Below are 25,973 nucleotides of genomic sequence, written 5' to 3' on the forward strand. Positions count from 1 at the left end.
AAATTTTTGTATGTATTAACATACTTGGCCAGTAAAGCTGATTCTGATATAAAACATACAAAAACCTTATCTTACAGAAACCAACATTTAGGCCTACTGCTATTCTATATGCTTTCCTTTATAATAATCACCATAGCATTGTTTATTCTGGCATACAAACATTATAGTGGTTAATTTGGTTTATTTTTGTTGCAGGTTGTTCTAATTTAGGCCTCAAACATCCTATAAAAAACTAATCATGTGCCCCATACACACATAGAAATACACAACTGCCACCTACTGGTTATTGATTAGCATTGCAGACATTGCAGGTTGGAGCTATTGGAGATATTGCTGTTCTCGCGATATCAGGGTGTCAGGACCAAAACAGGAAGTGAGACATGGCAACGGTGTTCGGCGGAGTAGAGGGGTGAGAATGATATAAAATGTACAAAAAACTGGTCTAACTTTGTTTTTGTGACTTGTCAGACGTTGCTGGTGTTAGTTAGTCGTGTTTTCACGGTTGTCATCTTGAATACTTTTTTTTTTTTTCTGAGCACAGACTAGTCTTCTCATTGAACACTAGGAAGCTTTTTTATTGATGTCTCGTGATATTTTCCCCTCACTAGTGTTTTTTGGAGTATTAAATGTATCTTCAGTTTTACATATGAATATGTGTGAAAAGTCTTTCTGTAATTCTCTATATAACAGAAAATGCATAATAATTAGTTTTATTGATGTTGCCTTGGTGCCCATGTACCTGTATTTCTGTCTGCAGTGGAGGGAGTCACTCCGTAGCGTTGCTGGTGGCAGAAGATGGGAAGATCTTGGCAGAGACGAAGGGACCGTCCACCAACCACTGGGTGAGCAGAAGTGGTGATGGAGGCAGTTTAGGGGAGAAATGAAAGAAGTAAAGGATGAAATGTAGAGAGGAAAGAGGGGATCCAGGGGTTTATACTTGCCTTATGTGTCCACTAAATATACTCTAGATGCAGAGAAGTTGATTGATCTTTCTCTATAGCCCAATCAATACACCCATAAATGAGAAAAACTGATCTTATTCTAAAGGTTTCATTGTTGTTTGTGTGTTTGTGTGTGTGTAGTTGGTTGGTGTGGACAAATGTATTACAACTATCAACGACATGGTCCAGAGAGCCAAGATTGAGGCGGGACTGGATCCAAACACCCCCCTGTGCTCACTGGTCAGTCAAACTGTCCGTCACGCTTATTTTGACCTCTGAAGTGTTTTATAGAGTAAGAAATAAAAGACAAGTAGACAAGATTAAAGACATATATCCTGTCTCTGTGTGTAGGGCATGTCTCTGAGTGGAGGGGAGCAGAAGGAGGCCATCAACCATCTGATGGCTCAATTGAAGGAACTGTTCCCCAATCTCAGCAAGCACTACTTCATCACTACTGATGCCATCGGCGCCGTGGCAACCGCCAGTGATCGTGGTAACCAGTAATTTTCTGATGGATTTACTTTGTAGCTACTTTTGTACCAGCTACATTTACATTTAGAAGACACTCACACAGTTGAAATCATGACCTTAAAATGTCATAAAAGGGCAAGGCTTGATACTTTACCCCCTGAGGTATCATCTTCAGGTATCTTTCCACACTTTATGGCTTAATAAAATCTACATAGTCAGCTATTATTGTGTAGTAAAAGACAGCTCAATGAGACGTCTCTGTTTTCTCTCCAGGAGGTGTAGTCTTGATATCAGGGACCGGCTCTAACTGCAAGTTAGTCAATCCTGATGGATCGCACGTCGGCTGCGGAGGCTGGGGTCACATGATGGGTGATGAAGGATCCGGTAAGAATGGAGACATGTAAGCATAAGCAAACAACAGAAATATACACTAAACACAAATATATATTAAGACTTCTTTCTGTATCTCAGCGTTCTGGATCTCTCATTTGGCTGTAAAGACGGTGTTTGATGCCAAGGACAAAATGGTCGCTCCTCCGCATGATGTTAAACACGTGAAAAAAGCCATGATGGAGTACTTCCAGGTCAGTCAGAGAAATATGTTCATTTATAAAATAATACCAGTCAAGGTAAAGTAAGGAACTGCTGAATAAAGCACAGTAGAGCTGAAAGAATTAATCAGTTAGTTGATCAACAAAAAATAAATTGGAATGATTTGAGTCTTTTTTTTTTAGGAAAAAAATTCCAAAAAATCACTAGTTCCAGCTTCTCAAATGTAAATATTTACTGTTTTTTTAGTCTTATGAGTATTTTCTGACATTTTATAGATCAAGCAATTAAGCGAATAATTTCAAAAGTGATCAGAAGATGAATTAATACTAATAATAATTGTCTCTTGGAGCCGTAAGCACATTGAGTTTAGTAAATAATGTTCTAATCAGGGTTAGAAATGAGCTGGGCTTTGAAGCAAAACCACTCATGACGAGTCAAACCAGCTGAGTTCTGTGAAGTTTCATCTTTGGAAGTCACATAGAACGACGGCTATACCCTCAGATGTTGCATGTTATGACAAATATGGAAATAAATCATGTATAATTCATCTCAGGTGTCAGATCTGATGGGCATGCTGCCGCACCTCTACAGAAACTTCCAGAAGTCCCACTTTGCTGGTTTCTGTAAGAAGCTGGCTGAAGGTAGGCGCTGCATCTAATCTGCTTGGTTTTGTGAAGAGAAAGCAAAAGATTAGTAAGTAAGGTAAAATGAAAACTACGTGTATGTGTTCAAGGTGCAGAAGCAGGGGATGCTCTCTGCCGGTATGTGTTCACTCAGGCTGGGAGAGTCCTGGCAAAACATGTAGAAGCTGTTTTACTTGAAGCACAGGAGGTAACACACACACACACACATACACACATACAACGCTATGTTTTCACTCATTTCCTATAAACATTGACTATTTTAATACCTCTCATGAACAGCCTCTACTGAGTGGTGACCTCGGCCTGCCCATCCTGTGTGAAGGCTTAGTGTGGAAGAGCTGGGAGCTTCTGAAGCCAGGTCAGTGTCTGCGTGGATGGATTTTACTTTCATTTTCACACTGAAAGAAATGGAGGTGAAGCAGTCAAAAGATCCGCTAAATCTTTTTTGTTTCGGCTTTGTTTCTGTGTCTCTCTGTCTCTGTCCAGGGTTCAATGAGGTCTTGGATAAAGTGGCATCATCTGACAAGTTCAAGGGTCGTTTCCATGGCTACAGCCTCCTGGTTTTGAGGCAGTCTTCAGCCCTTGGAGGCGCTAGTCTCGGGGCTCAGAGTATTGGTGCCACCATAAAAATGGATTACGCTGCCAATGCCAAAGTTTTCTACCAACATACCTTCAACAGCAACCAATGACATTTCAACTGAGGGAAAAAATGTGCTTTTGCTAATAACATTTACTATAATGATGATAATGATGATTGTTGTGTAATAAGGGTTTAGTACCTGATCTCACTACAAGATACCAAGATGGTGGTTGAAAATAAGACTTGGGTATTCTGGTGACTTATCAGCTGCTTGTCAGCCCCTCGGACATTTGATTTGATATTACTTTCATTGTACTGTCAAAACAAATCCTTGAGATTTCAGAACTTGTTTACATTTTACATTTATAATAAAGGTGCAGTTGATTTTGCAGAAATCTTATTTAAGGTTGCAAATATTCAATTAAGTTGTGATCCAAAAAATCCAGATTTAAACGTGGAAATGTAGGTGTTATAAATGCTTCCCACTACTTATGTTATTCACTTATTAGAGATAGAGAAGTGACTCCTGAAACTCAGGGTGGATTCAATCTTGTGACCATGTTCTGCACTTTTGTTATTAAACAGTAGGTGGCGCAATAACACTCCCTTCACACTTGTGACTGACACATGTCAGCATTGTCTGCATTTCCTCAGTAATGATGCAAAAACAGGCAGCATACAAACTGACGGATCCTCAATCACTGAGATATTGAGATACTTGCTGTATTTGCGGGGGAAAAAAACATTTTTACAATAGTTATTTTCATGTAATCAATTTGTAATTTTGAGATGATGTTTATTTTTAATCAGTCATATTTTCTAATAAACATGATGTATTATTTTGTATGAAGGTAAATGTATTTATATAGCACAACTCATTCATAAAGCAGTTTCAAAGTGCTTTGTAGACATTTAAACTATAAAAAGTAACTGGAAACAACCTTTAGAGATTGAATAAATAAAAGTGTGAACATGTACACACATTTGGAGGCGATACTGTCATAAAAACTGAAAATAAAGATGTAAAAACAGAGTAAAAACAATAAATACAACATTAGAAGGCAGCAGATCCTCTGCTTATTTGTTCAACAAGTGTAACTGGATGAAGTTTCAACTATATGAGGGATTTAATAGTTTGCATATCACAGCTTGTGGTCCAGAAGAGGAGAAAACTCATCTTAAAACCCATAAGAAGAAGCAGTTTCCTGTTTACTGCTGGTTTAGCAGTAACTGTGCGTGCTGCCATAGTGAATAAAATGAATATAAATACAATTTAATTAAAAACAGCAACAAAACAGTGAACATTCCACTGGCTCCTACAAAGAGTCTGACAGTCTGGCTCCTCAGTTCAGTTCAGCTTCAATGCTGTGATGATGATCCACTGAAGAGGAATCAAAAAACCATCAGATGATTCCCTGGAAAGACCTGAAGGTAAAGACTTGAGATTTAAGTAATATGATTCTTCTTCTGTTTATGCATCTTTGAGTTGAATTATGCAATCGCGTGACTCGTTTTCTGTTATTTCTAGTGTGTTTTGAATTGAAACGAGGAGGTTAAAATGTTTTTGTTTTTTTCCTACTGCTGCCACAGCTACTATTACTTCAACACACAGCTGCTGACCTTTTTCTCTCATGTACACTTGAGTCTGCAGCCTCCAGGCGAACTCGTCACCCACCACAAACAGCAACAACACGTCAGTCAGCTTTACCGCCTCACCACAACACTAATCTCAGCTCATGCATACTAACTGTTTTCTCCCACGGATTATTTGTTTAGATGAAAAATGTCAGAGGATGCATCTAAATTCTTATTTTATTATTAATGTACGGTAATCTCACAACTGTACCACTGCAATTCTGTTTTTTTAATTTAAAAAATAGTACCTGGTAGAGTTAATCTTGTCAACAGCTTCAGAAATGTGATTACAACAAATATTTCCTACTAAAATTTACAACTCAGTTTAAACTCCACTCCACCAAAACCTTCTTTTTATTAATGGTGTTTTTCACCTATGATGCAATGTCATATTATCTTTAAGTTATATATAGTCTATAGGTATGATGTATTGCATATGAGTCCATCATGTCTTTTGTGAGAGGAAGATTGTGTTATTTCCTGCCTGAGAAGTTACACAGTCTCACTTTAAGTACATCTTTGAGGCACTTCTCTATTTCATGCTACATTTATTTGACAGCTGCAGTTACTTTATAAATACAACTACAAACAGTAAAACGCCACTTACATTAATTCACCAGTAATGTAATCCAATAATCTTTTTTTGAATTTAATCTTCATTATTTAAACTTATTTGATCTTTAGTTATTCTTTATTTAATGAGAATGAATAAAAATGTTACAAGACTCATAAAAACTTCGGATAATAAATCTTTAAATCTCCAAGGGGAATAAACAACTTCATAGATATTAGTATAACACTCACAGGGGCCATTTTTCTGGATTGAGTACTTTTACTTTTGATATTTCAAGTTTTTCTAGTAATACTAATGTACTTTAGTAACATTTTCAGAGCAGGATTTTTAGTGTGGCATTGCTACTTTTACTGAAGTAAGGGATCACAATACTTCCTCCATCACTGTTTGCCTAAAAGCTGTGCATCAGCTAACCTACTGACCGCCCTCACACACACACAGTTAACTCCTGTTAGGTAACATTGTGTTTTCCTTTCAGACTCCAGGTGCGCAGCCTTGGGAGAGATTCGTCACGACATACAGTGGTGACTATAATCCCTTTAGTGAGCGCCACCTACAGGACAACCAGCTGAACCACAGAACTGAAGCCAAGCCTGCTCCAGCATTAATCAGCCCACCTCAGGTTGGAGGGATTGACGAATGGATGGACTTGACATTTTAACTGATCTATAGATTTACACTCTTTCTTGTTGATTGTGTTGTTTTCATAGACTGAACGTGAAACTTGGCCTATATTTCATCAATACTTGTACAAGACAACCAACAGCACCTATGGCTCCTTTTCACCGGTGAAACACAGCAACACACACTCACAGCTGTGGCAAGTTCACAATAACCTCCATCTGTTTCTGACTGGTTTCCTTACACTCCCCTCACTCTGTCTCCCAGCCTCCCTCTTGTTCCCTCCACGTCATCTCCTCACCTCCATTTAGCATCCTCTCTCCTGTTTCTGAGGCGACTGGGGTTGTCGGCGGCGCCCTGACAGAGGCTAGGAGGGAGACTGGGCCTTTACTTGTCAAGAAGGGGAAAGGCCATCTGCACTATGTGTTTGGTGGAAATGGTGAGAACCCATCTCTACCTAAAACACACACACACACACATAGCTAAGATCTTAATAATAATAATAAGCTGATAATCTATTATCTCCTACTGACAGCAAATGTGTTGGAGCAGCAGGAGGCAAAAGACGAGTTGCAGCAGAAGGTTGACGTTCTCTATGAGGAAGGTTAGATGGCTGTTTTCACTTCAGAAGTGTTTGATTGGATTTATCTGGTCGTTGTGAACTTATAGTAAGCTGTATTTGAAAGTATTTGAAACAATTATCTTTGCTTTGTGGTTTCACTGTTAAAGCTGCCTTTTTTTTTTAAACCTAAACCTTTGAACTGTATGTTACCTGCCAAAGTGGCTTATTTTTGTAATCCCAATCTATACGTGTGTACTTTTAGGTGTGATTGTGTTGTCGTCCCACGTTGTTCCGGCCTGCTGTGAAAGCTTTCTCAGTTGTGTGTGCAGAGAGGCCGGACTGCAGCACCTGCTGAACCTTCCTGTGGCCTCTTCTCCCATTGTCAAAGGTTAGAAAACTGTCATCTAACCCAATAAATGACCTTTATACAGTAAGATTAAGGGAATTTACACTTATGTGAGGTTATGAGGTTAGGTAATTTCACCAGAAGATAGTTAAGACCAAGCACAAAGTAGCAGAAATGTATAATTTATAAAGTACCAACCCTGCTTGAGAAAATCTGTAAATAATGACAGAACAGATTACTGTGAAAGAAATGTATAAAGAAAAGAAGAGGACATCATCCAGAGCAGAAATATGCTTATTCACTTTGCTGGTGGGAGTCAGATGAGAAGATCAATAACAGTCTACAGTCAGGAGCCAGTTAGCTTAGCTTAGCATGAAGATTTACTTACAGGACTTACACCCCTAAAGCTCATTAATTAATATGTTAAATCTTGTTTGTTTAATTTGCACAAAAACTAAAGTGTAAACAAGCTACACATTTACTGGAGAGATCTGAGAGTGGTGCAACTACTGCTTTAAGTAATCTTGAGTCTTAAGTACTAAAATATTCATTCATTTCCCTGTAAGAACTCTGCAGAGACTAAAGTACCAAAATCTCTAAATTGCATTAAAGTGCAAATGTGTTTTGGTACTTCCCATTTGTGATTAGCTGGAAATTGGGAGACCAGTGCCTACTTGAGGGGCTTGAGACAATCCGTTGGACTGAGAGACTTCCTTCAGCCTACTTGCAGGCGGTGCAGTTGGTGAGTCATAAACACACACCTCACATCGTCAACACATTTTTCCAAATTCTTCTCACATGTTGCCCTTTAATATGAAATTTCCGGGCTTTTTGTCTCCTTTCTTCTCCCCTTCAGCTGTGCATGGGAAACCGAGTGTGCTGATAGGTGCTGCTTTGAGATGCAAACCTTCCCTCCTCACATCCCTCAGAGCAGCACCGTGCCTCTGGCCCCCGTAGAGCCGACTGTCTACCACGCAGAGTCCAGCAGGACGCCGCTGCTGACGGAGTACCAAGCCAGCTACGGTGCTGAGGTAAGGAGAGGACAGAGAGGTCAGCTGTCTTTGTAATGTTATTATATCTATATATCTGTCCTTTATTATCTCTGTGTGTCCTCATAGTGGGCCCAACCTAATATCCAGCAGCAGAGTGACTTTCCTCATCATCATCCTCCTCATCACTGTGTATTTCATCCTTCACTCTGAATCTCAACTTTTGTCTCAATAAAAAGCAGATTTTTTTTTTTTTTTAAAAAGTGTCTTTTGAATCAAATATGACAAACCACTGAGTTTAAAGTGCTGCATGTCATCTTTCAGGTTTTTATCTTAATCATGTGAGCGTGTAGTTTAAACAGTGGCATTAAAAAGACAAACCATCTGCACGTCCGAGGCAGAAAGGCTTACCAGACGCTCACATGAAAGATTTTTCCTAAACTATTCAGTGGTCAATTCTCTGGTGACTAATGGTGAATCTTGTTGTCAAGGAATGTTAAAGTTTCAGGATTGTTTTATAAATCTGGGTCAAACAAACAATATTTTTTTAAAAAGAGAACGAGGGAGGACAGATCGACAGATAGGACAGTCTGGTATGAATCACAATCACTGCAATTTACGCACTAATCCACGTGCTGACCCACCAATCAGCTTTTATCTAAACAGGACTGATAAGAAGCAGAACTCAACACCTGTAGAGGACATGCTTGACTTCTTTATAGCAGAGAAATGTGAATTTTAAAAATGTCTAAAAGAAATGTCATTTTGTTAAAAAGAAGCTGTTGTGAATAGTAAAAGTAAAAGTAAAAACTGTTCACACTATTATTTCTTTATTTTTAAATACTATATTGTTTCATTTTACAGTTTCATTTATGTAAATAAATTCACAGTTGGAATTTACCTGAATTTTTCTACATAAAAATCCCATAACAATACTCTGCAATGGTGATTTAAGTGAGAGAGTGCTAGTTCAGAAGTATTGTGAAATTAAAGCAGCCTATCATGATCTCAGCTGCCATAGTCTCAATTAATCTATATTAAAATACATAATATGAACATTTTGATAGTTCATACCATGTTTGTGTACCTTGTGAAAACATGATGGTAGATGCTTTATGTTGCATGTTTACTACTGAAGGGAGTGAAACATGACATGTGAGTCACAGTACACATGTAGAAGTTTCCTCCTTTAGTTAGTGTATGTTGACAATATCACAAAATGTTATTTGGGATATTAATTCTAAAAATCTTTAAAAATGTTAAAGATTATAATAACCAAGTGACGCCATCTGTGGAGGCCCCAGAATTTCCAGAAAAAAGTTTTTTGGGAAGTTTATAGAATTTACAACACGTTCAATTTGTCTTTTCTATATTTGCTTTTAAACACAGATGATTTTTGTATTTAATACCTCAGCCAATATAAATATTAATACACTTTCTATAACTGATAATGATGTGCTAATATATAGATTAGGAAGAATCAGACAAATGTGTTAACTTTTTTTTTTTTATGCTGAATCCGTCTTGTGATGAACTGATTTTAACTTCTTTATGTTGTCATACATATCATACATTACCAACATCTACTGCTCACTCCTGACTGGGTGAGCAGACCTCTGGAGCTCCCTAAAACAATATGGTAGTTGAAACCACATCTTTATGTTGTTAACATGTGTCAGCATAGCACTTCCTCTTCATGTCCAGCCCAGGTCCTTCATTTGGCCGACAAATAAGCATTAGAATAACCTAAATTGTGCAATTCGTCTGCCTATACTTAGCAATGAAACATGCAATAACCAATTTTTTCTATACTAGACAGTATATTCTGCATAGCTGTATTGCTGTATTGTCACTGGCGTGAGTTGAGTGTGACAAAAGACAAGAGAAAACAAATTTGTCTTTAACATCTTTATTCATCTTTTTTCATTATTTTTATTTGTATTGAAATTCATACTCTGTGTCTTCTGGACCTCTTTTTGTTTTTTAAACGGCTTCTGTCATCTAACTCAAACAAAATCACCAAAAATGATTTCATGTTGTACAATCCACCTGGCGGACATTCCTATTGGCTTCACCAGGGTGCCATTCGACAGCTGTGGTCCAACGCCATGTGAGGAAGTTCAACTTTAAACCAACACGTTACTGTCTCTACTGCACTGTTTAAGAACACACCTGAGTACTTGTTCGGCTGAAAAGTTGCACGGATGGACAGAAGTGCTTTCGCCTGTCAGATACTTCTAAAATTCAAAGAAGTACAAGTGCTCAAGTGTCTACTTAACACTGTTACGGTAAAAATGCATGACACATTATTGTCACCGTTAAATACCACAAATGAACAGTGGTCTACTTTAATCATTTAGTGTGAAAATGAATGTTCGGATCATGCGGAGTAATTGATTACTGTTGATTAGAATCTGGGTTTCCTCAAAAGCATCTTCACATATACAACTTTTTCCTATTGGCTCACAACTTAACGGAGATTATACTTGCACTAAGGGGGCGATGCTTGAGGGAAAAGCCAGACCTCAACAGAGATCGATGGTTAAAAACTTGTACATGTGGCTACAGTTAAAAAGAAGAACTTCCTCAAAAAAGGGGGAGAAAAAAAAAAAGAAAAAGAAAAAAAAAAGTCAATCCGAGGAAGAACAGCAAGGAGGAAATACTGTCCGCCACATGTTCCAATACTGCTTTATTCAGACTGGCTGTGAGAACATCCCCTCCCAACGTTTCCTCCTTCAAACAGGACTGAATGGACACCACAGGCTACTGTACCCAGTAGAGACACAAAACGCCTCATCCTCAAAACATGAAGAAAAAAATAATGAAGAAAAATAGAGGAGGAGAGGCTATTTGAAAACCTGATTTGGGTATGGACACTTGATCTGATGCTGGACAAACCAAGGTGTTCCAGCAGTAAGAGGCGGCGGCTGTGTTCCGCACCGAATACTTCCCCCCCTGTTACAAAACCGCTCGCTACACCTCATTTATTCACACTTAAAAAGGAACGAAGCTGTGAACGAAAATATAACTGACTGAAAATAACGTTCAAAAAGCTCTGACCTTCACTCATGATGACTTGATGCATGGTGATCGGGGGAAAAAACTCGCACTTCTGTTCTAATAAAGCTGGACGAAAGATAAACATGGACTTCCACATAAATTGGGAAAATAATTTCTTATCCATGATTACACGTGTCCACGTCTGCTCGGATCACTTCGGGGGAAAAAAAAAAAAAAACGAGCGTGCAGGGAGGGCGGGGGGCTGTATTTGGTTTGGAACAGAGCCGCTGCAGATACAAATAACAACCTGCATCTCTAGATGCACGAGAGCTGTGATGTCACAGGGAGCTTATGACACCATAGGAGCTAACATTAGAGGATTTGACTGTGATGACTCTGCAGAGCAGCGACAGAAACCCATGAAGTCCCCTGAAATGTTAGTCATTCTATAACCTCACTTGTTTTAGAGACCCTCAATGTTTTTCAATTGGACAGCACACAAATTAACAAGTATGTGAAGTCATTTTTCAAGTTTATTAGACTCTTTTTGGATTGAAGTTTTTTTTTTTTGTCCTGGCATCACTCCTTGGTAGCTGCCTCAGTTCCGAGGGGACATCAATGAGATCTGTATACTCTGCAAAACATCAACACGTATTCTGAAATGCAATGATGAGCTAGCGCCCGCTGTTGGGCGGTGCTGGTATTACACCCCTCCCCCGCCCCAGTTCCCAAATGTCCCTCAGTTTACAAGAAACAAACAGGAAATAAAAAGATTAAAGAAACAAAAAGAAAAGAGATAGAAAGAAAAAGAAATCCCCCCACCCCCCGACTGGGCCTGCCAGCACGCCATTGACTTCAAGTGTATTTGTTTGTGTGTGTGTGTGTGTGTGTGTGTGTGTGCATGCATGTGTGTGTGAGAATCAGTGTGTGCGCGGTCATTGGCCGCCAGAGTCTCTGAGAATATGTGAGGACTGCTGTGTGTGTGCGTGTGGAGGCTCCATGGGGGTGAGGGGGACTCCTAGTATTTCTTCCCCGGGACGAACTCCTTCGCTTCGGGATTCAAGATGCTCTTCCTCTGCAGAGAAAGAAAAAAAAAGAAAAATAAGAACCCATCCCTCTTAACCTAAAGTCTGATTGTTTCCAATCAGTTCACAGGTGAGTTTTAATTGATTTCTTCTGGGTTCAAGCGTTTTCAACTCACCGCCACTTCCTCCAGGTTGCTGTGGTGATCGGACACGGACAGGCCGTTGAGCTGCTGCTGCAGCTGCCCCACACCCTGGTTGTTGAGGTCACGCGACGGGATGAACCAATCCTGGTCCTCCTCCTCCAGCATTTCCTGGAAGCAGCGCTCCAAGAACTCCTGCTCCAACAGCTCTTCTTCCACCTGCGAGATGACGAGGGAGAGAGTCAAGAGATGAGTGAGACGTCAAACACAGCAAACAAACAAGCGGAGAAACTGGAGGGGGAAAAAAGAAGAGTGACTATGACATAACGTATGACTCATGCGGCAGAGCAAGAGAAAAAGACCTGAGGGGTCGAGCTTGAAAGGGTGTTAAATATCAAGAGAAGACGGATGAGACAAACAAACGCTTGTCACATGAACAATTCCACCTATACGTCATAAATCATGTAACTCAAGTGGTTACGATTGTGTCTGAATAACTTCAGATCCACAAAGAAGAAAAATAACCGTCACGGAAGAGGGGAGTGGTTAGGAAGAGTGCAGAATGGAGGAGGAAAAAAAAAAAAAAGAGTAGCAAGGGAGTAAAACAAGTCGGTTAAACTGTTATCAGTCATCAGCTACCCTGAGAACCTGCATGGTGGGAAACAAACGAGAGCGGAGGGGGTGGAGAACTGCAGGAGGCGAGATAAAATGGCCGAGTTGAACGTACAGGAGGATTAAAAGAGAGAGTAAAGAGACAGAGGAGCGGGACAGGAAGAAAGAAGGAGGGGGTAAGTTTGTTCAGAGGGACCATGGGGACGTAAGAGGGAGTCATGTGTGAAAAGATAGAAAAAAGATTAACGGGAAGGTTAAAAAAAGTTAAATAAGCATTAGAGGCAAGATTTTAAAATGACTCGTTTGGCCAAGTAGCCTAGAATCAGGTCAAAATCTAAGAAAGTACAGGAGTAAGTAAGGGTTTTGCATTTTCATACATTTTAAACACATTAAAAAAAATCAATTGAGTCTTGTTTGAGTAACAAAACTATGTGTTTGAAGGCTTGAACACCAAAACACTGAGCAGCACTTATAATACAACAAGACAGGATTTTACAACTCTGGAAAATTACTCTGGACGTTTTATTTGTTGTTTTGATGATTTTATTTAAGTTAAAACTTAAAAAAAAAAAAAAAAAAAAGTATTATTTCCCCTTGTAAAATTGTCCAAAATAAGTTGTTTAATGGTAGTAAATGTAAGAATATGTAAAGGGGTGTAACAAGACAAAATGGGACAAAGAAAAGATGAGGAAAGGTCAGGACAATCTAAACTAGGTAATAATATTTAATTCAACCCAAAAGTGTCCATAGTTCATGTATGAACAAACTAGTACAAACCTGTCTGTTATACTCTTCCTCATTCTCCATCCACATGTATTCAGCGAATGGGTTGGCGTCGCTGCCCTCTCCTGCGTGCCCATTGGCCACCGGCTCCTTCCCCTCCTTTCCCGGAGCTCCGCCTCCCGGTGTCTTGGCCACCTCTGGACCGCTCATCTCAGCCGGCTCTGCACGGGGGGGAGAGAATAAGTGTTAGAAAACCAGTCGAGACAGAATTTTTTTTTTTACTTTTTTTGGTGAAACACCGTAGGAAAAAGTATCCTTACAAAGACCACCCTGAAAATATCTTCACATCACTCACTACTGGCTCCCAAAAACCAACGAAGCAGCAGGCGTACTTCATTCACTTCATCATACTTTGTCTCTTGAAGGCAGATAGGTTTGGCTCAACTCCTTCTCATTACCCCACAGCTGCGTCTTATTGGCTGTTAATTTAACATTATCTCCTCTGAATCGAGGCTTCCGCATGTCAGCCCGGAGACCAAACTGAACAAATTAGCTTTATCTCAATTAGATTTTAGCTACAGCTGGAGAAACGTTCCTGAAAACTGCAGCAGCAACTGTGTGTGATCCTGCTCTGTGCACAAACAAAACCTCCACCCGGTGATATCTAAAAAAAAAAAAATAAAGTTCTTACTGAAGCCTTAAATGAGTCTAAAGGCTTAATGGACTTGTTGGCATTTTACGACTGCAGTTTTTCAGCTCGGTGAATTGTAGCGCAGCTGTAAAAGGCCACAGTGTGTATTATTAACCAAGAACACACACTGACCCAGATTAACATCATGAAGACGTACAGCATCACTATCAGGCAAACAAACACCCAGAGTGTTAAATCAGTTAACTTGTGCTAATAGAAAGAGAAAATACATCCTCATTTCCCTTCCAAGTTTAGCTTCAGTGTGTTTGGAGAAAGTCAAATCAGATTTAAATTCAAGTCAAGGATGGAAAGAGAAGGAAATGTAACAGATCGGTGAAGAAAATTCAGAGAAAAGCATCACGGAGAACAAGAACACAAGCAGAGCTGGAAAACTGAGAGGAAAATAATCAATTTAGACTAAAAAACATCAGTAAAATGAAAATGAGCATTATGATTTCCCAAAGCCAGAGTCTCTCTATTGACTGGGAAAAGCAGCCAATCTACACAGTGGAGATGCTGAGGTCATTCAATCTTTGGCACTGATGCTTAAAAAAACAAACAAACAAAAAAAACCTTTAATCAATTATCAAAATAGCTGCAGATTCATTTTCTGTCCACTTTACTGATCAACTTTACAGCTGCAATGATTAGTCAACCAACAGAAAATTCCTTGGCAACTATTTTGATAATTACTTAAACAATTATTTGATTATTTAAGAAAAAATGCCAACATTTGCTGGTTTTATTTTAGCAAATCGGCTAAAATCTTTGGGTTTGAGACTGTCAGGAAAAAAAAGACACTTAAAGAGACGTAAACTTTGACTCTGAGAAATTATATCAACCATTTTTCACCATTTTCTGACATCTTGGAGACAAAAATGATTAATCCATTCAATAAAATAATCCATGAAAAGAATTGTTAGTTGCAGCCTTAAATCAACTTTATGTTTCAACTCTAGACAGTAAAAGCAGTTCAGAGGAAGAGTTGAGTGTTTCAAGTGTTTTGAAGTTTTTCAAGTGAAAACAACAAACACTCAGGAGGTCAAAGCTCTGGTTTTGTGTGCCAAGGATCACGCATCCTGCTCTCCAGTCATACATGTTGCAGCATACTTTGCACAAAAAGGTTACGTGACAAGATGTTTAACTGAGTCAACTTTTGTTCACTCATTGGCCTTTTAGCCAATCGCAGAGCAGAAGCACTGCGTCAAACATAGAGACACATGACAGATATTGCTAAACAAATGGAAAGGAAATTCCTGTTAGGAAACTCTCGGTCAGATAGATCTTGTTAGATGTGCATCAACATGCAACGTTACGAAGCAGTGAAACCAGGAGATGTCGTGTTTTTCATGCATAATTTAGCACATTGCTATAAAATACAGATGTTTGTGTAGTTATTTTGCAGCTTGAGGTTAGCTGCACATGATTAAATCAAGGCAAACAGTGAGTCATTGTAGGTAATGGTCCCGTACGATTCAGTTTAGAGGCTGCAGGTGTAAAAAACACACACACACACACACACACACACACGGCCTGCTGCTTTCCGACTTCTGCAGGATTTCAATGAAAAGGCGTTGAAGGCTTTCATACAGTAAAAACAAAAGGTGTGCATCAATCTCTGGCTTTAGTGCGGCTGCTTTACCAGCATTCTTGCTACAGTTGCATCAAATGTGAAGTTTTAATGTTGTGCTTAATGCTGTCCAGTGTTTGTTGTTCAGTATTGTGATGTTCTAGCTGCTACTGATTTCTGTTAAGTATTTTATCGCTCACTTTCTAATGGAAATGACTAAATTCTCCTGCGCTGAACGAGGTGCCTGGACGTCTAGTCTCAGTTCAAAGAGCCTTTGTTTGCATGTGCAAAACCTCCATCTTAAATGTGCCTCCTCATGCATCCAAGTGATAGACAAGGGGCATCAAATCAGGAAAATACTAGGGCTGCAACTAACCATTATTTTCCCTTATCGATTAATCTGACAATTTCTTGAATAATCGTTGTCTATTAAATGTCAGAAAATAGTGAAAAATGCCTGGTATTGTTTCTTAAAGCTCAAGGTAACGCCCTCAAATGTCATGTTTTGTCCAATCAGCAGTCAAAAAACTAAAGGCATTCAGTTTACTATCATGAATGACACACAAAAAACCTCACATAAAAAGAAGAAAAGAAGCTGCACCTGGTAAATGTTTGGCATTTTTCCTTTAAAAAAAAAAAATTAAAACAATGATTCAATTATCACCGACCTCAACAAAAGTGAGGAAACAGAAGTGAATCCTTTCACTCTGACTGAGGAAATCGGAGGAAACTATCTTCAACTACAAATCAAGTGGAGCCGTTTAGACAGTCTCTCTACAGTGGGACAGTCCCCGACTACACGTCACATTTCCTACTGATTCCTAAACTCACATCGAGTGAGATCACATAACTGCAAATCCACACCTGGCCTGAAAATACCGTCCGCCCTCTATTACGTGGCCTTCTCTCAGCGCTGCGTGTGCAGACTCTAGCTGGATTTCCTCCAGGCTACCAGGAATTCCAATCAAAACACGAGCCCGACCACTACTGTATCTACTTTGGAAGATCCAGTATTGATTGTGCATCCAGGCCTGTAACTTTTCACAATAGGACGGTTGGCCTACTACAGAAACAGGGTTGTCGTAATAAACACAATCCTGCTGATACAGAACAACAGACAAACCTCTAATTTAGGCCTGTACAGCTATGGCTGAAATGATGAGTGATCAAGATCAATATTCTGTGATTACTATTTATAATTTTGAACAACTGAGAGAAGATTTTACTGTGCTTTCTCTCTCCCTGACATAAAAATCCTGACTGTGCTATAACACAGGACAGTCTAATATAAATTTAATACTTCCAGGTATCCTACATTTAATAATGACAAAAGTCAGACATGATTATTTGTGCGTCCCTGCTTCTGTGACAGAGTACTCTGGCTGGGATGAGACATGCCTGCTATAATGACCTAATCCTCAGACTGCCTGCCAGCTCCAACAGACTTGTCATGACTCAACTGCGGCCTCACAGTGGGGAGAGAGAGAGAAAAAAAAAAAAAAAAAAAAAAGTAAAAGGGATGATCTCAACCGAGCAGCACACACAGCCCCGGGCTCAGCCTGATGCAGACACACCATTGCAATGTTTGACTTCCGAGGACTGACTTACATCCACAAACTCTTGGCACCTTCACCAATATAATGACCCGATTCCAAATTCAGGATATTATGTTACTTTTATGAGTGCTCCTGATGTTTCCGTCCTGGTAACAAAGCCGACATCTGTGAGGGAGCGTGCGAGTTTGACCCGAGTCAGATTGCTGTTCACAAGTGACGGTGTGGACACGCTGTCCTTCAGAGGAGTTCAAATAAACATGTGTTATCTAAGTGGGTTAGCAGACTAAGAGTAGGTGTGTCTGCCTGATACAAAGCTGACAGTGTTTCTGTCTGTCCGTCTGTCTGTCTGTGAGAATGATAACATCGATTTTAAACCCAAATAATAAGCAGGAGTGAGTGAAGAGAAAACTAAAAGCCCAGATTTAATTCTACGCTTGTGAACGACATAGCGGCATGTTCAAAGGGTTTGAAGCCCGTATGTGTCGATGTGTGAGTGTGTCCGTGTTCATTTTTACTGCAGTCTATAAAGTTTTATGGAACAACACACACTTTTACGTTGTGATTGCCAAAGTCTACTCTACTGGACGCTTTTCAAACAAATGCACAGCACTCACAATGTGTTGCATGTCAGGTATTCAAATAAGAAAAAACAAAAGCAGAAAACAATTAAGCACATGTCTATTAGAAATGTATAGGGTTAGAGCTCAAATGATCATGATCTGAATCATTTATAAAGCAAAAATGCCACAGAGTCTCTGGTTCCAGCTTCTGAAAAATAAGGATTTGCTGTTTTGCTCTATTTCATATAATTTTAAATCAAATATCTTTGGGTTATGGACTGTTGGTTGGGGGGGAAAAAAGCAACTTGAAGACATCTAGAGCTGCAACTAACAAGTATTTTCATTATCGATTAATCTGTTTATTTTTTCAATTAATCATTGTCTATAATATGTCAGATAATGGTAAAAAGGCCTTTTCTTGTTTTGTCAAAACAGTCAAAAACCCAAAATATTCAGTTTACAATTATATAACAGAAAAAAGCAGCAAATCTTTGCATTTGAGAAGTTGGAACTAGCAAATGTTTGGCATTTCTGTTTTAAAAAAATGACCATTTGACCTGCAATTATCACCTTTTTCTGACATTTAACTCAAATTCCTTAATTGAAAACAAACAAACAAAAAAAAAGAATCGACAGTTTAATCAATAAGAGAAATAGCCTTTAGTTGCATCCCTCTTATAGATATTTCTTCAAAAAGTAGGAAATCCTTTAAACTGGAAATCATCATGTGACTCCCAGCATGAAAATAAACCCCAAAGCTGCCGAGAGCCACAGCAAACAGACTCTGCTCAGACGACACAAGAGTGCACGGCGGGTCAAAGATCATAAATAAAGGAAAAGTGGAGACGGCGAGCACAGTGCCATTATGTACTGCATGTAGCACTTAACATGTTGGTGTTGCATAACCATGTGTTGGTCACCATGTAATATTTAGTTAGTGAGGCCTGGCCTGGCCCATCCTCCAGGGCCGCAAGCAGAGTGTGATTTAATCCAGTTCGATGAGGGTGAAGGATAAACAGTAGAGACGTAAACTGCTGTTGTGCAGTGCAACTACACAGAAAAATAATTTAGAAAAAAAAAAAACCATGGTATGATTCATCTCTAGTTCTGCGTAAAATTACCTCATGTGTTATGTGATGTGAAACACTTTCCGTTGCACACTAGTTTTAAACTGATTGGGATATTTCTGAACGGATGACGATCATTCCTCCTCACACGTTGCCTTTCTCTGCTAAAATGACTTATATGTATTTTTCTCTTATTTTGCATGCATGTCTCTCCTTAAGACTTAAATATTTGTAGTAGTTACATATGTGGAACAAAGACTTTGTACAGAAATGAGATCAGAGATGGAAATTTCAATTTCTCTTAATAATTGGAGGGTTACTTTTCTTAAAAAAGGAGACAAATTACAAGTTACACAATTAAAGTAGAACTTAAATTACTGGTTAATGGATCTATTAGTTGTTAAAGCCTTTTTTTTTATAATAAATTTGGCTTTTTAAATCATTTTAAAGCAAAAATGCCGGATTCCCAAATGTGAATATTTTACTAGTTTGTTTTTTTTGTTTGTTTGTTTGAAATCATTGTAATCTGAATATCTTCAGGTTTTTAAAACTATTAGACAAAACCATCTGAGGATGTCACCCTCTGGGAAACTACGATGGACATTTCTTCTACTTTCTGACATTTGACAGACCAAATTCCATATTTTCCACAATTACAATACATCATTTAAGTACTTTATAAAGCAAAAATGCAAACATTTACTTGTCAAAATAGGTGGATTTGCTTCTTTTCTCTTTTTTATATAATTGTGAACTGAATATTTTAGGATTTTGGACATTTTTGAGACAATGGACCTTGGTCTTCTTGAAAACAGGATACTTTTTCACAAGGATTGACATTTTAAAGACTAAAAATCATCTCATGAGATGTATTATATATCAATCTATAATATAATACTCTTAGTTGCAGCCCAAGAGTTTGTAAAAATATTAACATTTAACATTTCTCCAGGTCAGGGTCACTATGTGGGACCATGGGATATCATTTTAAAAACTTATAAATTAATTCATTTGTGTAAACTGCTGAAATTTATAATAATACACTTAATTTACTGCACTTTTCATTCATAGTGAAACTCAAAAGTGCTACAGTATTAACATAGAACACACACCACGAAGAAAATATAATAATAATAATAATAATAATAATAATAATAATAATAATAATAATGAGTAGTTATGATGAAAAAGCCCTCCTGAATAGAAATGTCCTCAGGCCTTTTTAAAGAGTCTGGGGTCTGTGCTGCCCTCAGATGGTTGGGAAGGCTGTGGGATAACAAGAAAATAGGCTTAGATACAAGTCCCATTAAAAATAAAACCGTTTAAAAAGGTCAAATATAACACCCCATGCGTGAAAATGTAGTCAGTCTGCTGAAAAGTCTTGTTTTTTGTCTTCATATCATTTGTTAAATCAAGATTTAATGTATCTGCATGTGAAAATAAGTCTCAAATACAAATATGTAATCGGACAACAAGAGAAAAACAAGAGAAAGTATAAATAGATTTGTGCAACTCCATCAAGTGTACATAATAGGTGCTTTAAAGCGCTCCATAACACATTATGTAATGTAACACTAAGTGTTTGCATGCATGTACTGTAATGGGGGCTGCGTCGTTACAGCCTGCTAACATCTTCACGGAGCTCAGGCCTACCTGGAAAGTTGGATAAATGGATTTAGTGGAGGTAATGCTCCAGTGGCTACAGACAGACAGATACATGGCTGTGCTGTCAGTGAACGGGCCTAAATGATAGCAGCAACAAAGGGTAGACGGGCTGGGTGGCTACAAACAGTTATTCCCATCAAACTCGCCACATGCACCGACACGAAAACCACAATGTACCTCGTTTGAAATAAACTCTAAGCTATTACAACGCCGACACCGTGCAGCGAGGTCAAACTCCTTTCCCGTTTTGGATGATTGAGGCCAAACAAAAGTCGGCTAGCACGCTGTGCTACAAGCATGGCAGCATCTCTGAAGCAGGTCAACAAAAAAAACAAGCCTGCGCTCCGGGGGATTACAGCAGCTTTAAACAACGTTTTCATACGTCAAAGTTACCTGGCATTGTGCTGTCGGTGTTCGCCTCGAAGTGTAACGTTTACACAGACTTGTTTCAAGTACACCACGAAGTGTGTGCGTGTTCGTCGTTTTTCTCCGCTGGCTGGTTTTCTCTCCCCGCTGCTGCTGCGATGCAACGTAGCTCGAGTTAGCTAAGTCCTGTTAGCCACCTTGCTAACGTTAGAAAGCTGGGGCGGTCACGTGGTATGCTGCTGCATTCATGTGTTCTTAGCAATGTGAGGATTACAAAACTCTTCTTGATCTTCGAGGTTTTTTTTAGTTTGTTTTGGTTTGGTTTAGTTCTATTTTCTCATGAATACATTTTTTGAAGCAAGAAGCCAAGTCTGAGCTGATTATCTATATCGACTATTATACATTACCTGTAAGTCGTAAATAACCTTCCTTGTGTTTGTACACAGAAGTTACATAACCACTGGTAAATACTTAAAGACCCCCTCCCTCCAGACATGTATTTAGACATACTATGTCTGAACATGTTGTTGTTTTTTGTTTGTTTGTTTGTTTTTTTAAAAAGTGTAATGTAAAATATATTCTACTATTAAAATCACAGTCAATGATGTTGAAATAAAAGAGTGTATGAGGACAAATATGAGTGATAATAGCTCATAAACTCTGTTGGAAACCACACATAAATCATTTTAAATCAAAAATATCTAAATCCATTTCATTATTATATAAAACTAAATATATCTTGAACCAGAACTCACTGTATATACTGTATCGTTCTCTTATAGTTACATACATTACTTACTGCGTGGAGGTATGGAGAAACACATATAAAACCAACACAAATCCACTTTTCATACTACAGAAGAGAGCTTTAAGAATTGCACACCAAACAGATTATTATGAACCAACCAACACACTATTTATTAACTCTCCTGCTTTAAAATTCAGTGATCTGGTTGACTTTAAAACTGCACAAATAATGTACAAAGTAAAAAATAACTTGCTTCCTGACTGTCCACGAAATCAGAGACGGTCAGTATAGACTCAGGGAAATATGTATATTGTCAAACTCTGCACGTACATCATTCTGCACAGTGAAGCTCAAAGAAGGAAAACATTTTTGAGTGGAGGGGGACTTTAACTTTATTTGTGTTAAAAGCTTTTCAAATTGAATGTAATAAAAGCGTGTAAATGGGCAACAGGAGACAGCTGACATGCTTGTGACATTTAGAAGCATGGATGCCTTGTAATAAGATATAACAGGGAAAATTATACTCACTATTTTCCAGTTGCTTGCAAAGGATTTTAAACATTTGGCATGTTTTTTTTAACAGCTGCTGTCTTGCGTTTATCTGCATGCAATTACTTACTTGTTCTGAGGAAGCATATCCAAACCCAGCTGAAAATGATCTAAGCTCAGATGTCTTCATTCATTTAGATACTAATCTATAAAGCAAGCAGCAATATTCAGGAAATAGGAGGACACTGATTTCCGTTTCAAGGCTGACTAGCATTAGCACTAACAAATACTTAAGTGAGGGTAGACTTACCACAGTACATGTGGAGAGCGAATGAAGAGCAAATATCGTTTTCCAAAATACCGTCAGAAAGAACAGATGCTTGTTTATTGTGCTGTAAAATATTTGACTCAAACAGTGATGCATAGAAGCAGACATCTTGGCCCGGATATGGAAGTAGCTACACCAAAACATCTGGTTATATCCCACATTATTCCCATTCCTGTTCCCCCCTGGGGCTAATAGTGAGTGCAGCGTGATTAGACGATGAATCCCAAGACTGAACGTGGTCCAGCTCTGATGCACTCTGAGCAGAAAAACACTGTAAATCATTGATCCTTTTTCCTCTACTAAAGATACTGATGAAAAAGAACTAGGCCTCTTTTTCTTTTAGAAAAATGGGGAAATGTAGATGTGTGTGTTTTTTATTTCCCTAGTCAGAGGTTCCTTCTTACAATCAACTAAGAACAGTGCTGTCATATCTTATCGGAGTGACCACCTCGCTTATAATTTCCAGTTTTTACAATGAAGAAATGTCAGTGGAGTTGTAACGTTTCATCGATTAGTTGCCAACTATTAAATTTATCACCTACTATTTTGATAATCGATATTCGATTGATTGAAACTGATGTGATTTTCTACTGTCCACTCAGTCATGACGTATGAAAACAGCCACATATAGAAAACCACCTGTTTTGTTATAGACCCTATTTGCTGTTGTTCATGACCAAACACGTTACTAGGGCTGCAACTAACAATTACAAACTCTCTTTTTTTGATAAATTATTCCTTTTTTTATTGATATTTGTGTCCAACATTTTGTCACAGCAGGAAAGTTATAAGACACTTCCACTTCCTGGAATGTTTTCACACTATGAACACTCACCCACCCAGAAATAATAAATAATTATAATTATTTTAATTATCAATTAATCTGATTATTATTCTTTTGAATAATTAATTGTTTGTCTAGTCTATAAAATTATATATTTTGAAAAAAAAACCTGCCCATCATATGGTTTCTGAGCCCAAGTTAACATTTTCAACTGTCCAACCAACAGTTCAAAATCCCAAAACATTCACTTTACAGTGAAATTTAAGAAAGAGAAAAGCCATAAATAATAATAAATATGAAGTTTGAACCAGTGAACGTTTGGCCTTCTTGCTTGATAGAAGACATGAATGATAAATCACGTATTAAAATGGTCACTGATCCTTTTTCTGTCCATCCCTAACTCAGTTATTTCCAAACTGGGAGTCAGAAACCCGCCAAGGGATCAGAGGATAAATCTCAGGGGTCACAATGTGACTAAAACAAGGCTGACTTTTCTCTAATCCTTCCTGTTTATTAAGAAATACTCTTTTCATGCATCTAAAAACTATGCAAAAGCAACAATCTGAGAAGGAAACATCACTTTATGCTTGTAATTTTTGCACCTGATTGATGTGTGCAACGCTCAAGGCCAGGGGGTCGCAAACAGACATAGCTTCACTTAAAAAGGGTCATAGGCCAACAAACATGGGGAATCACTGAACTAATCGATTGAGTTGCTTCAACACTACCAGTAACAGTGATACTGAGTCTCGAAAATCGAGACTCAAAATGGGTACCTGAAGGCAGCATCTGAACAAACATCCCACAAGCTTCCACCACTTCCACTACTCTTTCTTCAGTCTCCTCCAAAACACAAATGCCTGCGTGGCTTCGCAACCAAAAGCTCCTCTGTCAATTAAGTGCTAATTATCCAGCCAATCACACTTTAATTGACTTTTAGGAGAGAGACGATTGGCTATTAACAAGCTATAGGATCTGTTTTTTAAATCAGTGTGTTTACAATCCCACACATTATTGATCTAAGTAAACATATACACATCCGACATGAGAGGACTGCACATTTTCATGGACTTGACAGTACTCTCACGTAGTAGTGAAATATTTCTAGGGCACAGGAAGACTCTTAAGTTGTTTCACCAGATTTTCACCATTTTCGCTCATCTTTTCAGACTAATATTTGAGGTTTTAAGTGGTGACACAGAAGGTAATATTGGCCTACTGTGAGTTTGCTGCAGATTATAATAGGCTCCAACAGAGAAAGTAGGATAAGTTAATTGCTTTTCTTGCTGCTGAGAAGCTTTCTTTCTATTTTCTTTCTGTCTTTCTTTCTTTCTTTCTTTCTTTCTTTCTTTCGCAAACAGCCAGCTTACTCCTATTACTCTAACAATAACAACAGCAACAGACTCACCACACAACTTCAGTGCAAATGGGGGGAGAATCTGCAAACCAGCTGTCGTGGGGAGGGGGGTCCTTTCCGGTCCCGGACGTCACAAGACACCGCACAGTGAAGAAATACTTCGTTTAATATCCAAAACGCTAAACAAACACGTGTCTCCTTTGTCGATTTGCTCGCGTTATTGGTAAAAAACGAAGAAATCCGTTGTTTTACTGCCTAAAACGTTGAGAGGGGATAGCGATGTGTCGTGGTCGCGTTTGTCCAGCTGTACACTTCACCCATTGGTTGGAGTCTACGTCACTCAATGCTTTTTAGCGATGCTATTGGTTGAAATGACCACAAGCCCCGCTTTTGCTTCCCCATTCACGTAAGTAAACAAAATATAACCCATTTTTCTCACTGTCCCCTTTTTGAAATCAACATGAGCAGTTAATATTTGACAAAGCGGCTGTGTGAAGTAGGTTTGACCCTTCTTCAACAGACGAAGCTCTATTTTTTTGTTTGTTTAGACTGTTTGGGATGAGAAAGCGAGTGAACAAGACAAGAATAAAAGTAGATGCAAGAATTTCATATGTGAGTGTCAACAGTGGCGTGCACATGCTTTTCAGGGGTGAGGACAGCCCCAGGTTGTGCCACTCGTTTATTACCGTAAGGGTCAAGTAAGATAATTTGGGGGACTTTTTGTTAGATTACCAAGAAAACCACCTAAAATTCTGAAAATGACCTTAAGTGTTACTTTTAGAACTTACTATTGGTCTCTGCTATATTTCTATAAAGAAAATATGTTGCCAAATAAAATAAAAAACTTTGGACCTTCAAACACATCAAGAACCCCTACCTCACTCCAATGACATGTTCAAGTAAAATGGGACAGTCACTGATGGTTGTTTTCAAATAAAGTGATGTGGAAATTGGCCAACTGAAATTTGTTTGCTAATTAGGCCTTTAAATTCCTTACAGGCATAATTAGCCTATAAATTTCAATCTTTTTTTAATGAATAGTTAGGTCACATTAATTATGTAATGAATTAATGACTGAACTGATAAATGGATTTAACCATTTAAAAAACAAACAAACATGAAATACAATCGTTCTGTAACCTGTAATATGACCATAGACTGTAAAAAATATGTCATCCATTGGTTTCTGAAGAGCGGCTTTGAAGCTCAAAGTGGGCAGCTCTGGCTGTCGTCATCCTGGCAGTGCCTGACTACGCCTCACCCCCAGCTAATCCGAAATGGGCAAAGAGGTGTAGCTGAGGTGGGCCAAATGAAGCCTGGTTGCTGAAACAAGCCACCTAGATGCTAGCGACCTGTCACTCAAAGCAGCCACGTCCT

General features: G+C 38.6%; 3 protein-coding genes across 4 annotated transcripts; 2 read left to right on the forward strand and 1 right to left on the reverse strand.

Annotated features, from left to right (window-relative positions):
• nagk (N-acetylglucosamine kinase) lies at positions 1-4,034 on the forward strand. Its single transcript, XM_067580468.1, has 10 exons — positions 1-409; positions 758-842; positions 1,083-1,181; positions 1,293-1,434; positions 1,686-1,796; positions 1,884-1,996; positions 2,518-2,605; positions 2,698-2,795; positions 2,888-2,966; positions 3,095-4,034. Exons 1-10 carry the CDS (start codon positions 381-383, stop codon positions 3,295-3,297), a joined length of 1,047 nt encoding a protein of 348 aa, XP_067436569.1. The 5' UTR covers positions 1-380; the 3' UTR covers positions 3,298-4,034.
• Positions 4,035-4,491: 457 nt separating this feature from the next.
• LOC137174382 (uncharacterized) lies at positions 4,492-8,168 on the forward strand. The gene is made up of 9 exons (XM_067579619.1): positions 4,492-4,619; positions 5,876-6,019; positions 6,108-6,185; positions 6,286-6,457; positions 6,554-6,622; positions 6,843-6,968; positions 7,575-7,668; positions 7,783-7,957; positions 8,045-8,168. The coding sequence occupies exons 1-9, from the start codon at positions 4,596-4,598 to the stop codon at positions 8,126-8,128; spliced, it is 966 nt and encodes a 321-aa protein (XP_067435720.1). The 5' UTR covers positions 4,492-4,595; the 3' UTR covers positions 8,129-8,168.
• A 1,640-nt stretch (positions 8,169-9,808) lies between these two features.
• Positions 9,809-24,894, reverse strand: paip2b (poly(A) binding protein interacting protein 2B). 2 transcript variants are annotated; one of them, XM_067579130.1, is made up of 4 exons: positions 24,648-24,894; positions 13,470-13,636; positions 12,117-12,299; positions 9,809-11,990 (listed from the first exon to the last, which is right to left on the reverse strand). In XM_067579130.1, the coding sequence occupies exons 2-4, from the start codon at positions 13,623-13,625 to the stop codon at positions 11,934-11,936; spliced, it is 396 nt and encodes a 131-aa protein (XP_067435231.1). In that variant the 5' UTR covers positions 13,626-13,636; positions 24,648-24,894; the 3' UTR covers positions 9,809-11,933. The 2 variants fall into 2 exon arrangements, with proteins under 2 accessions (XP_067435231.1, XP_067435230.1); XM_067579129.1 differs by lacking the exon at positions 24,648-24,894 and adding an exon at positions 20,918-21,084.
• Between the last annotated feature and the right edge of the window lie 1,079 nt (positions 24,895-25,973).

This window comes from Thunnus thynnus, chromosome 22 (genome assembly GCF_963924715.1).
Source record: "Thunnus thynnus chromosome 22, fThuThy2.1, whole genome shotgun sequence".
In the NCBI taxonomy this organism is placed as follows: domain Eukaryota; kingdom Metazoa; phylum Chordata; class Actinopteri; order Scombriformes; family Scombridae; genus Thunnus; species Thunnus thynnus.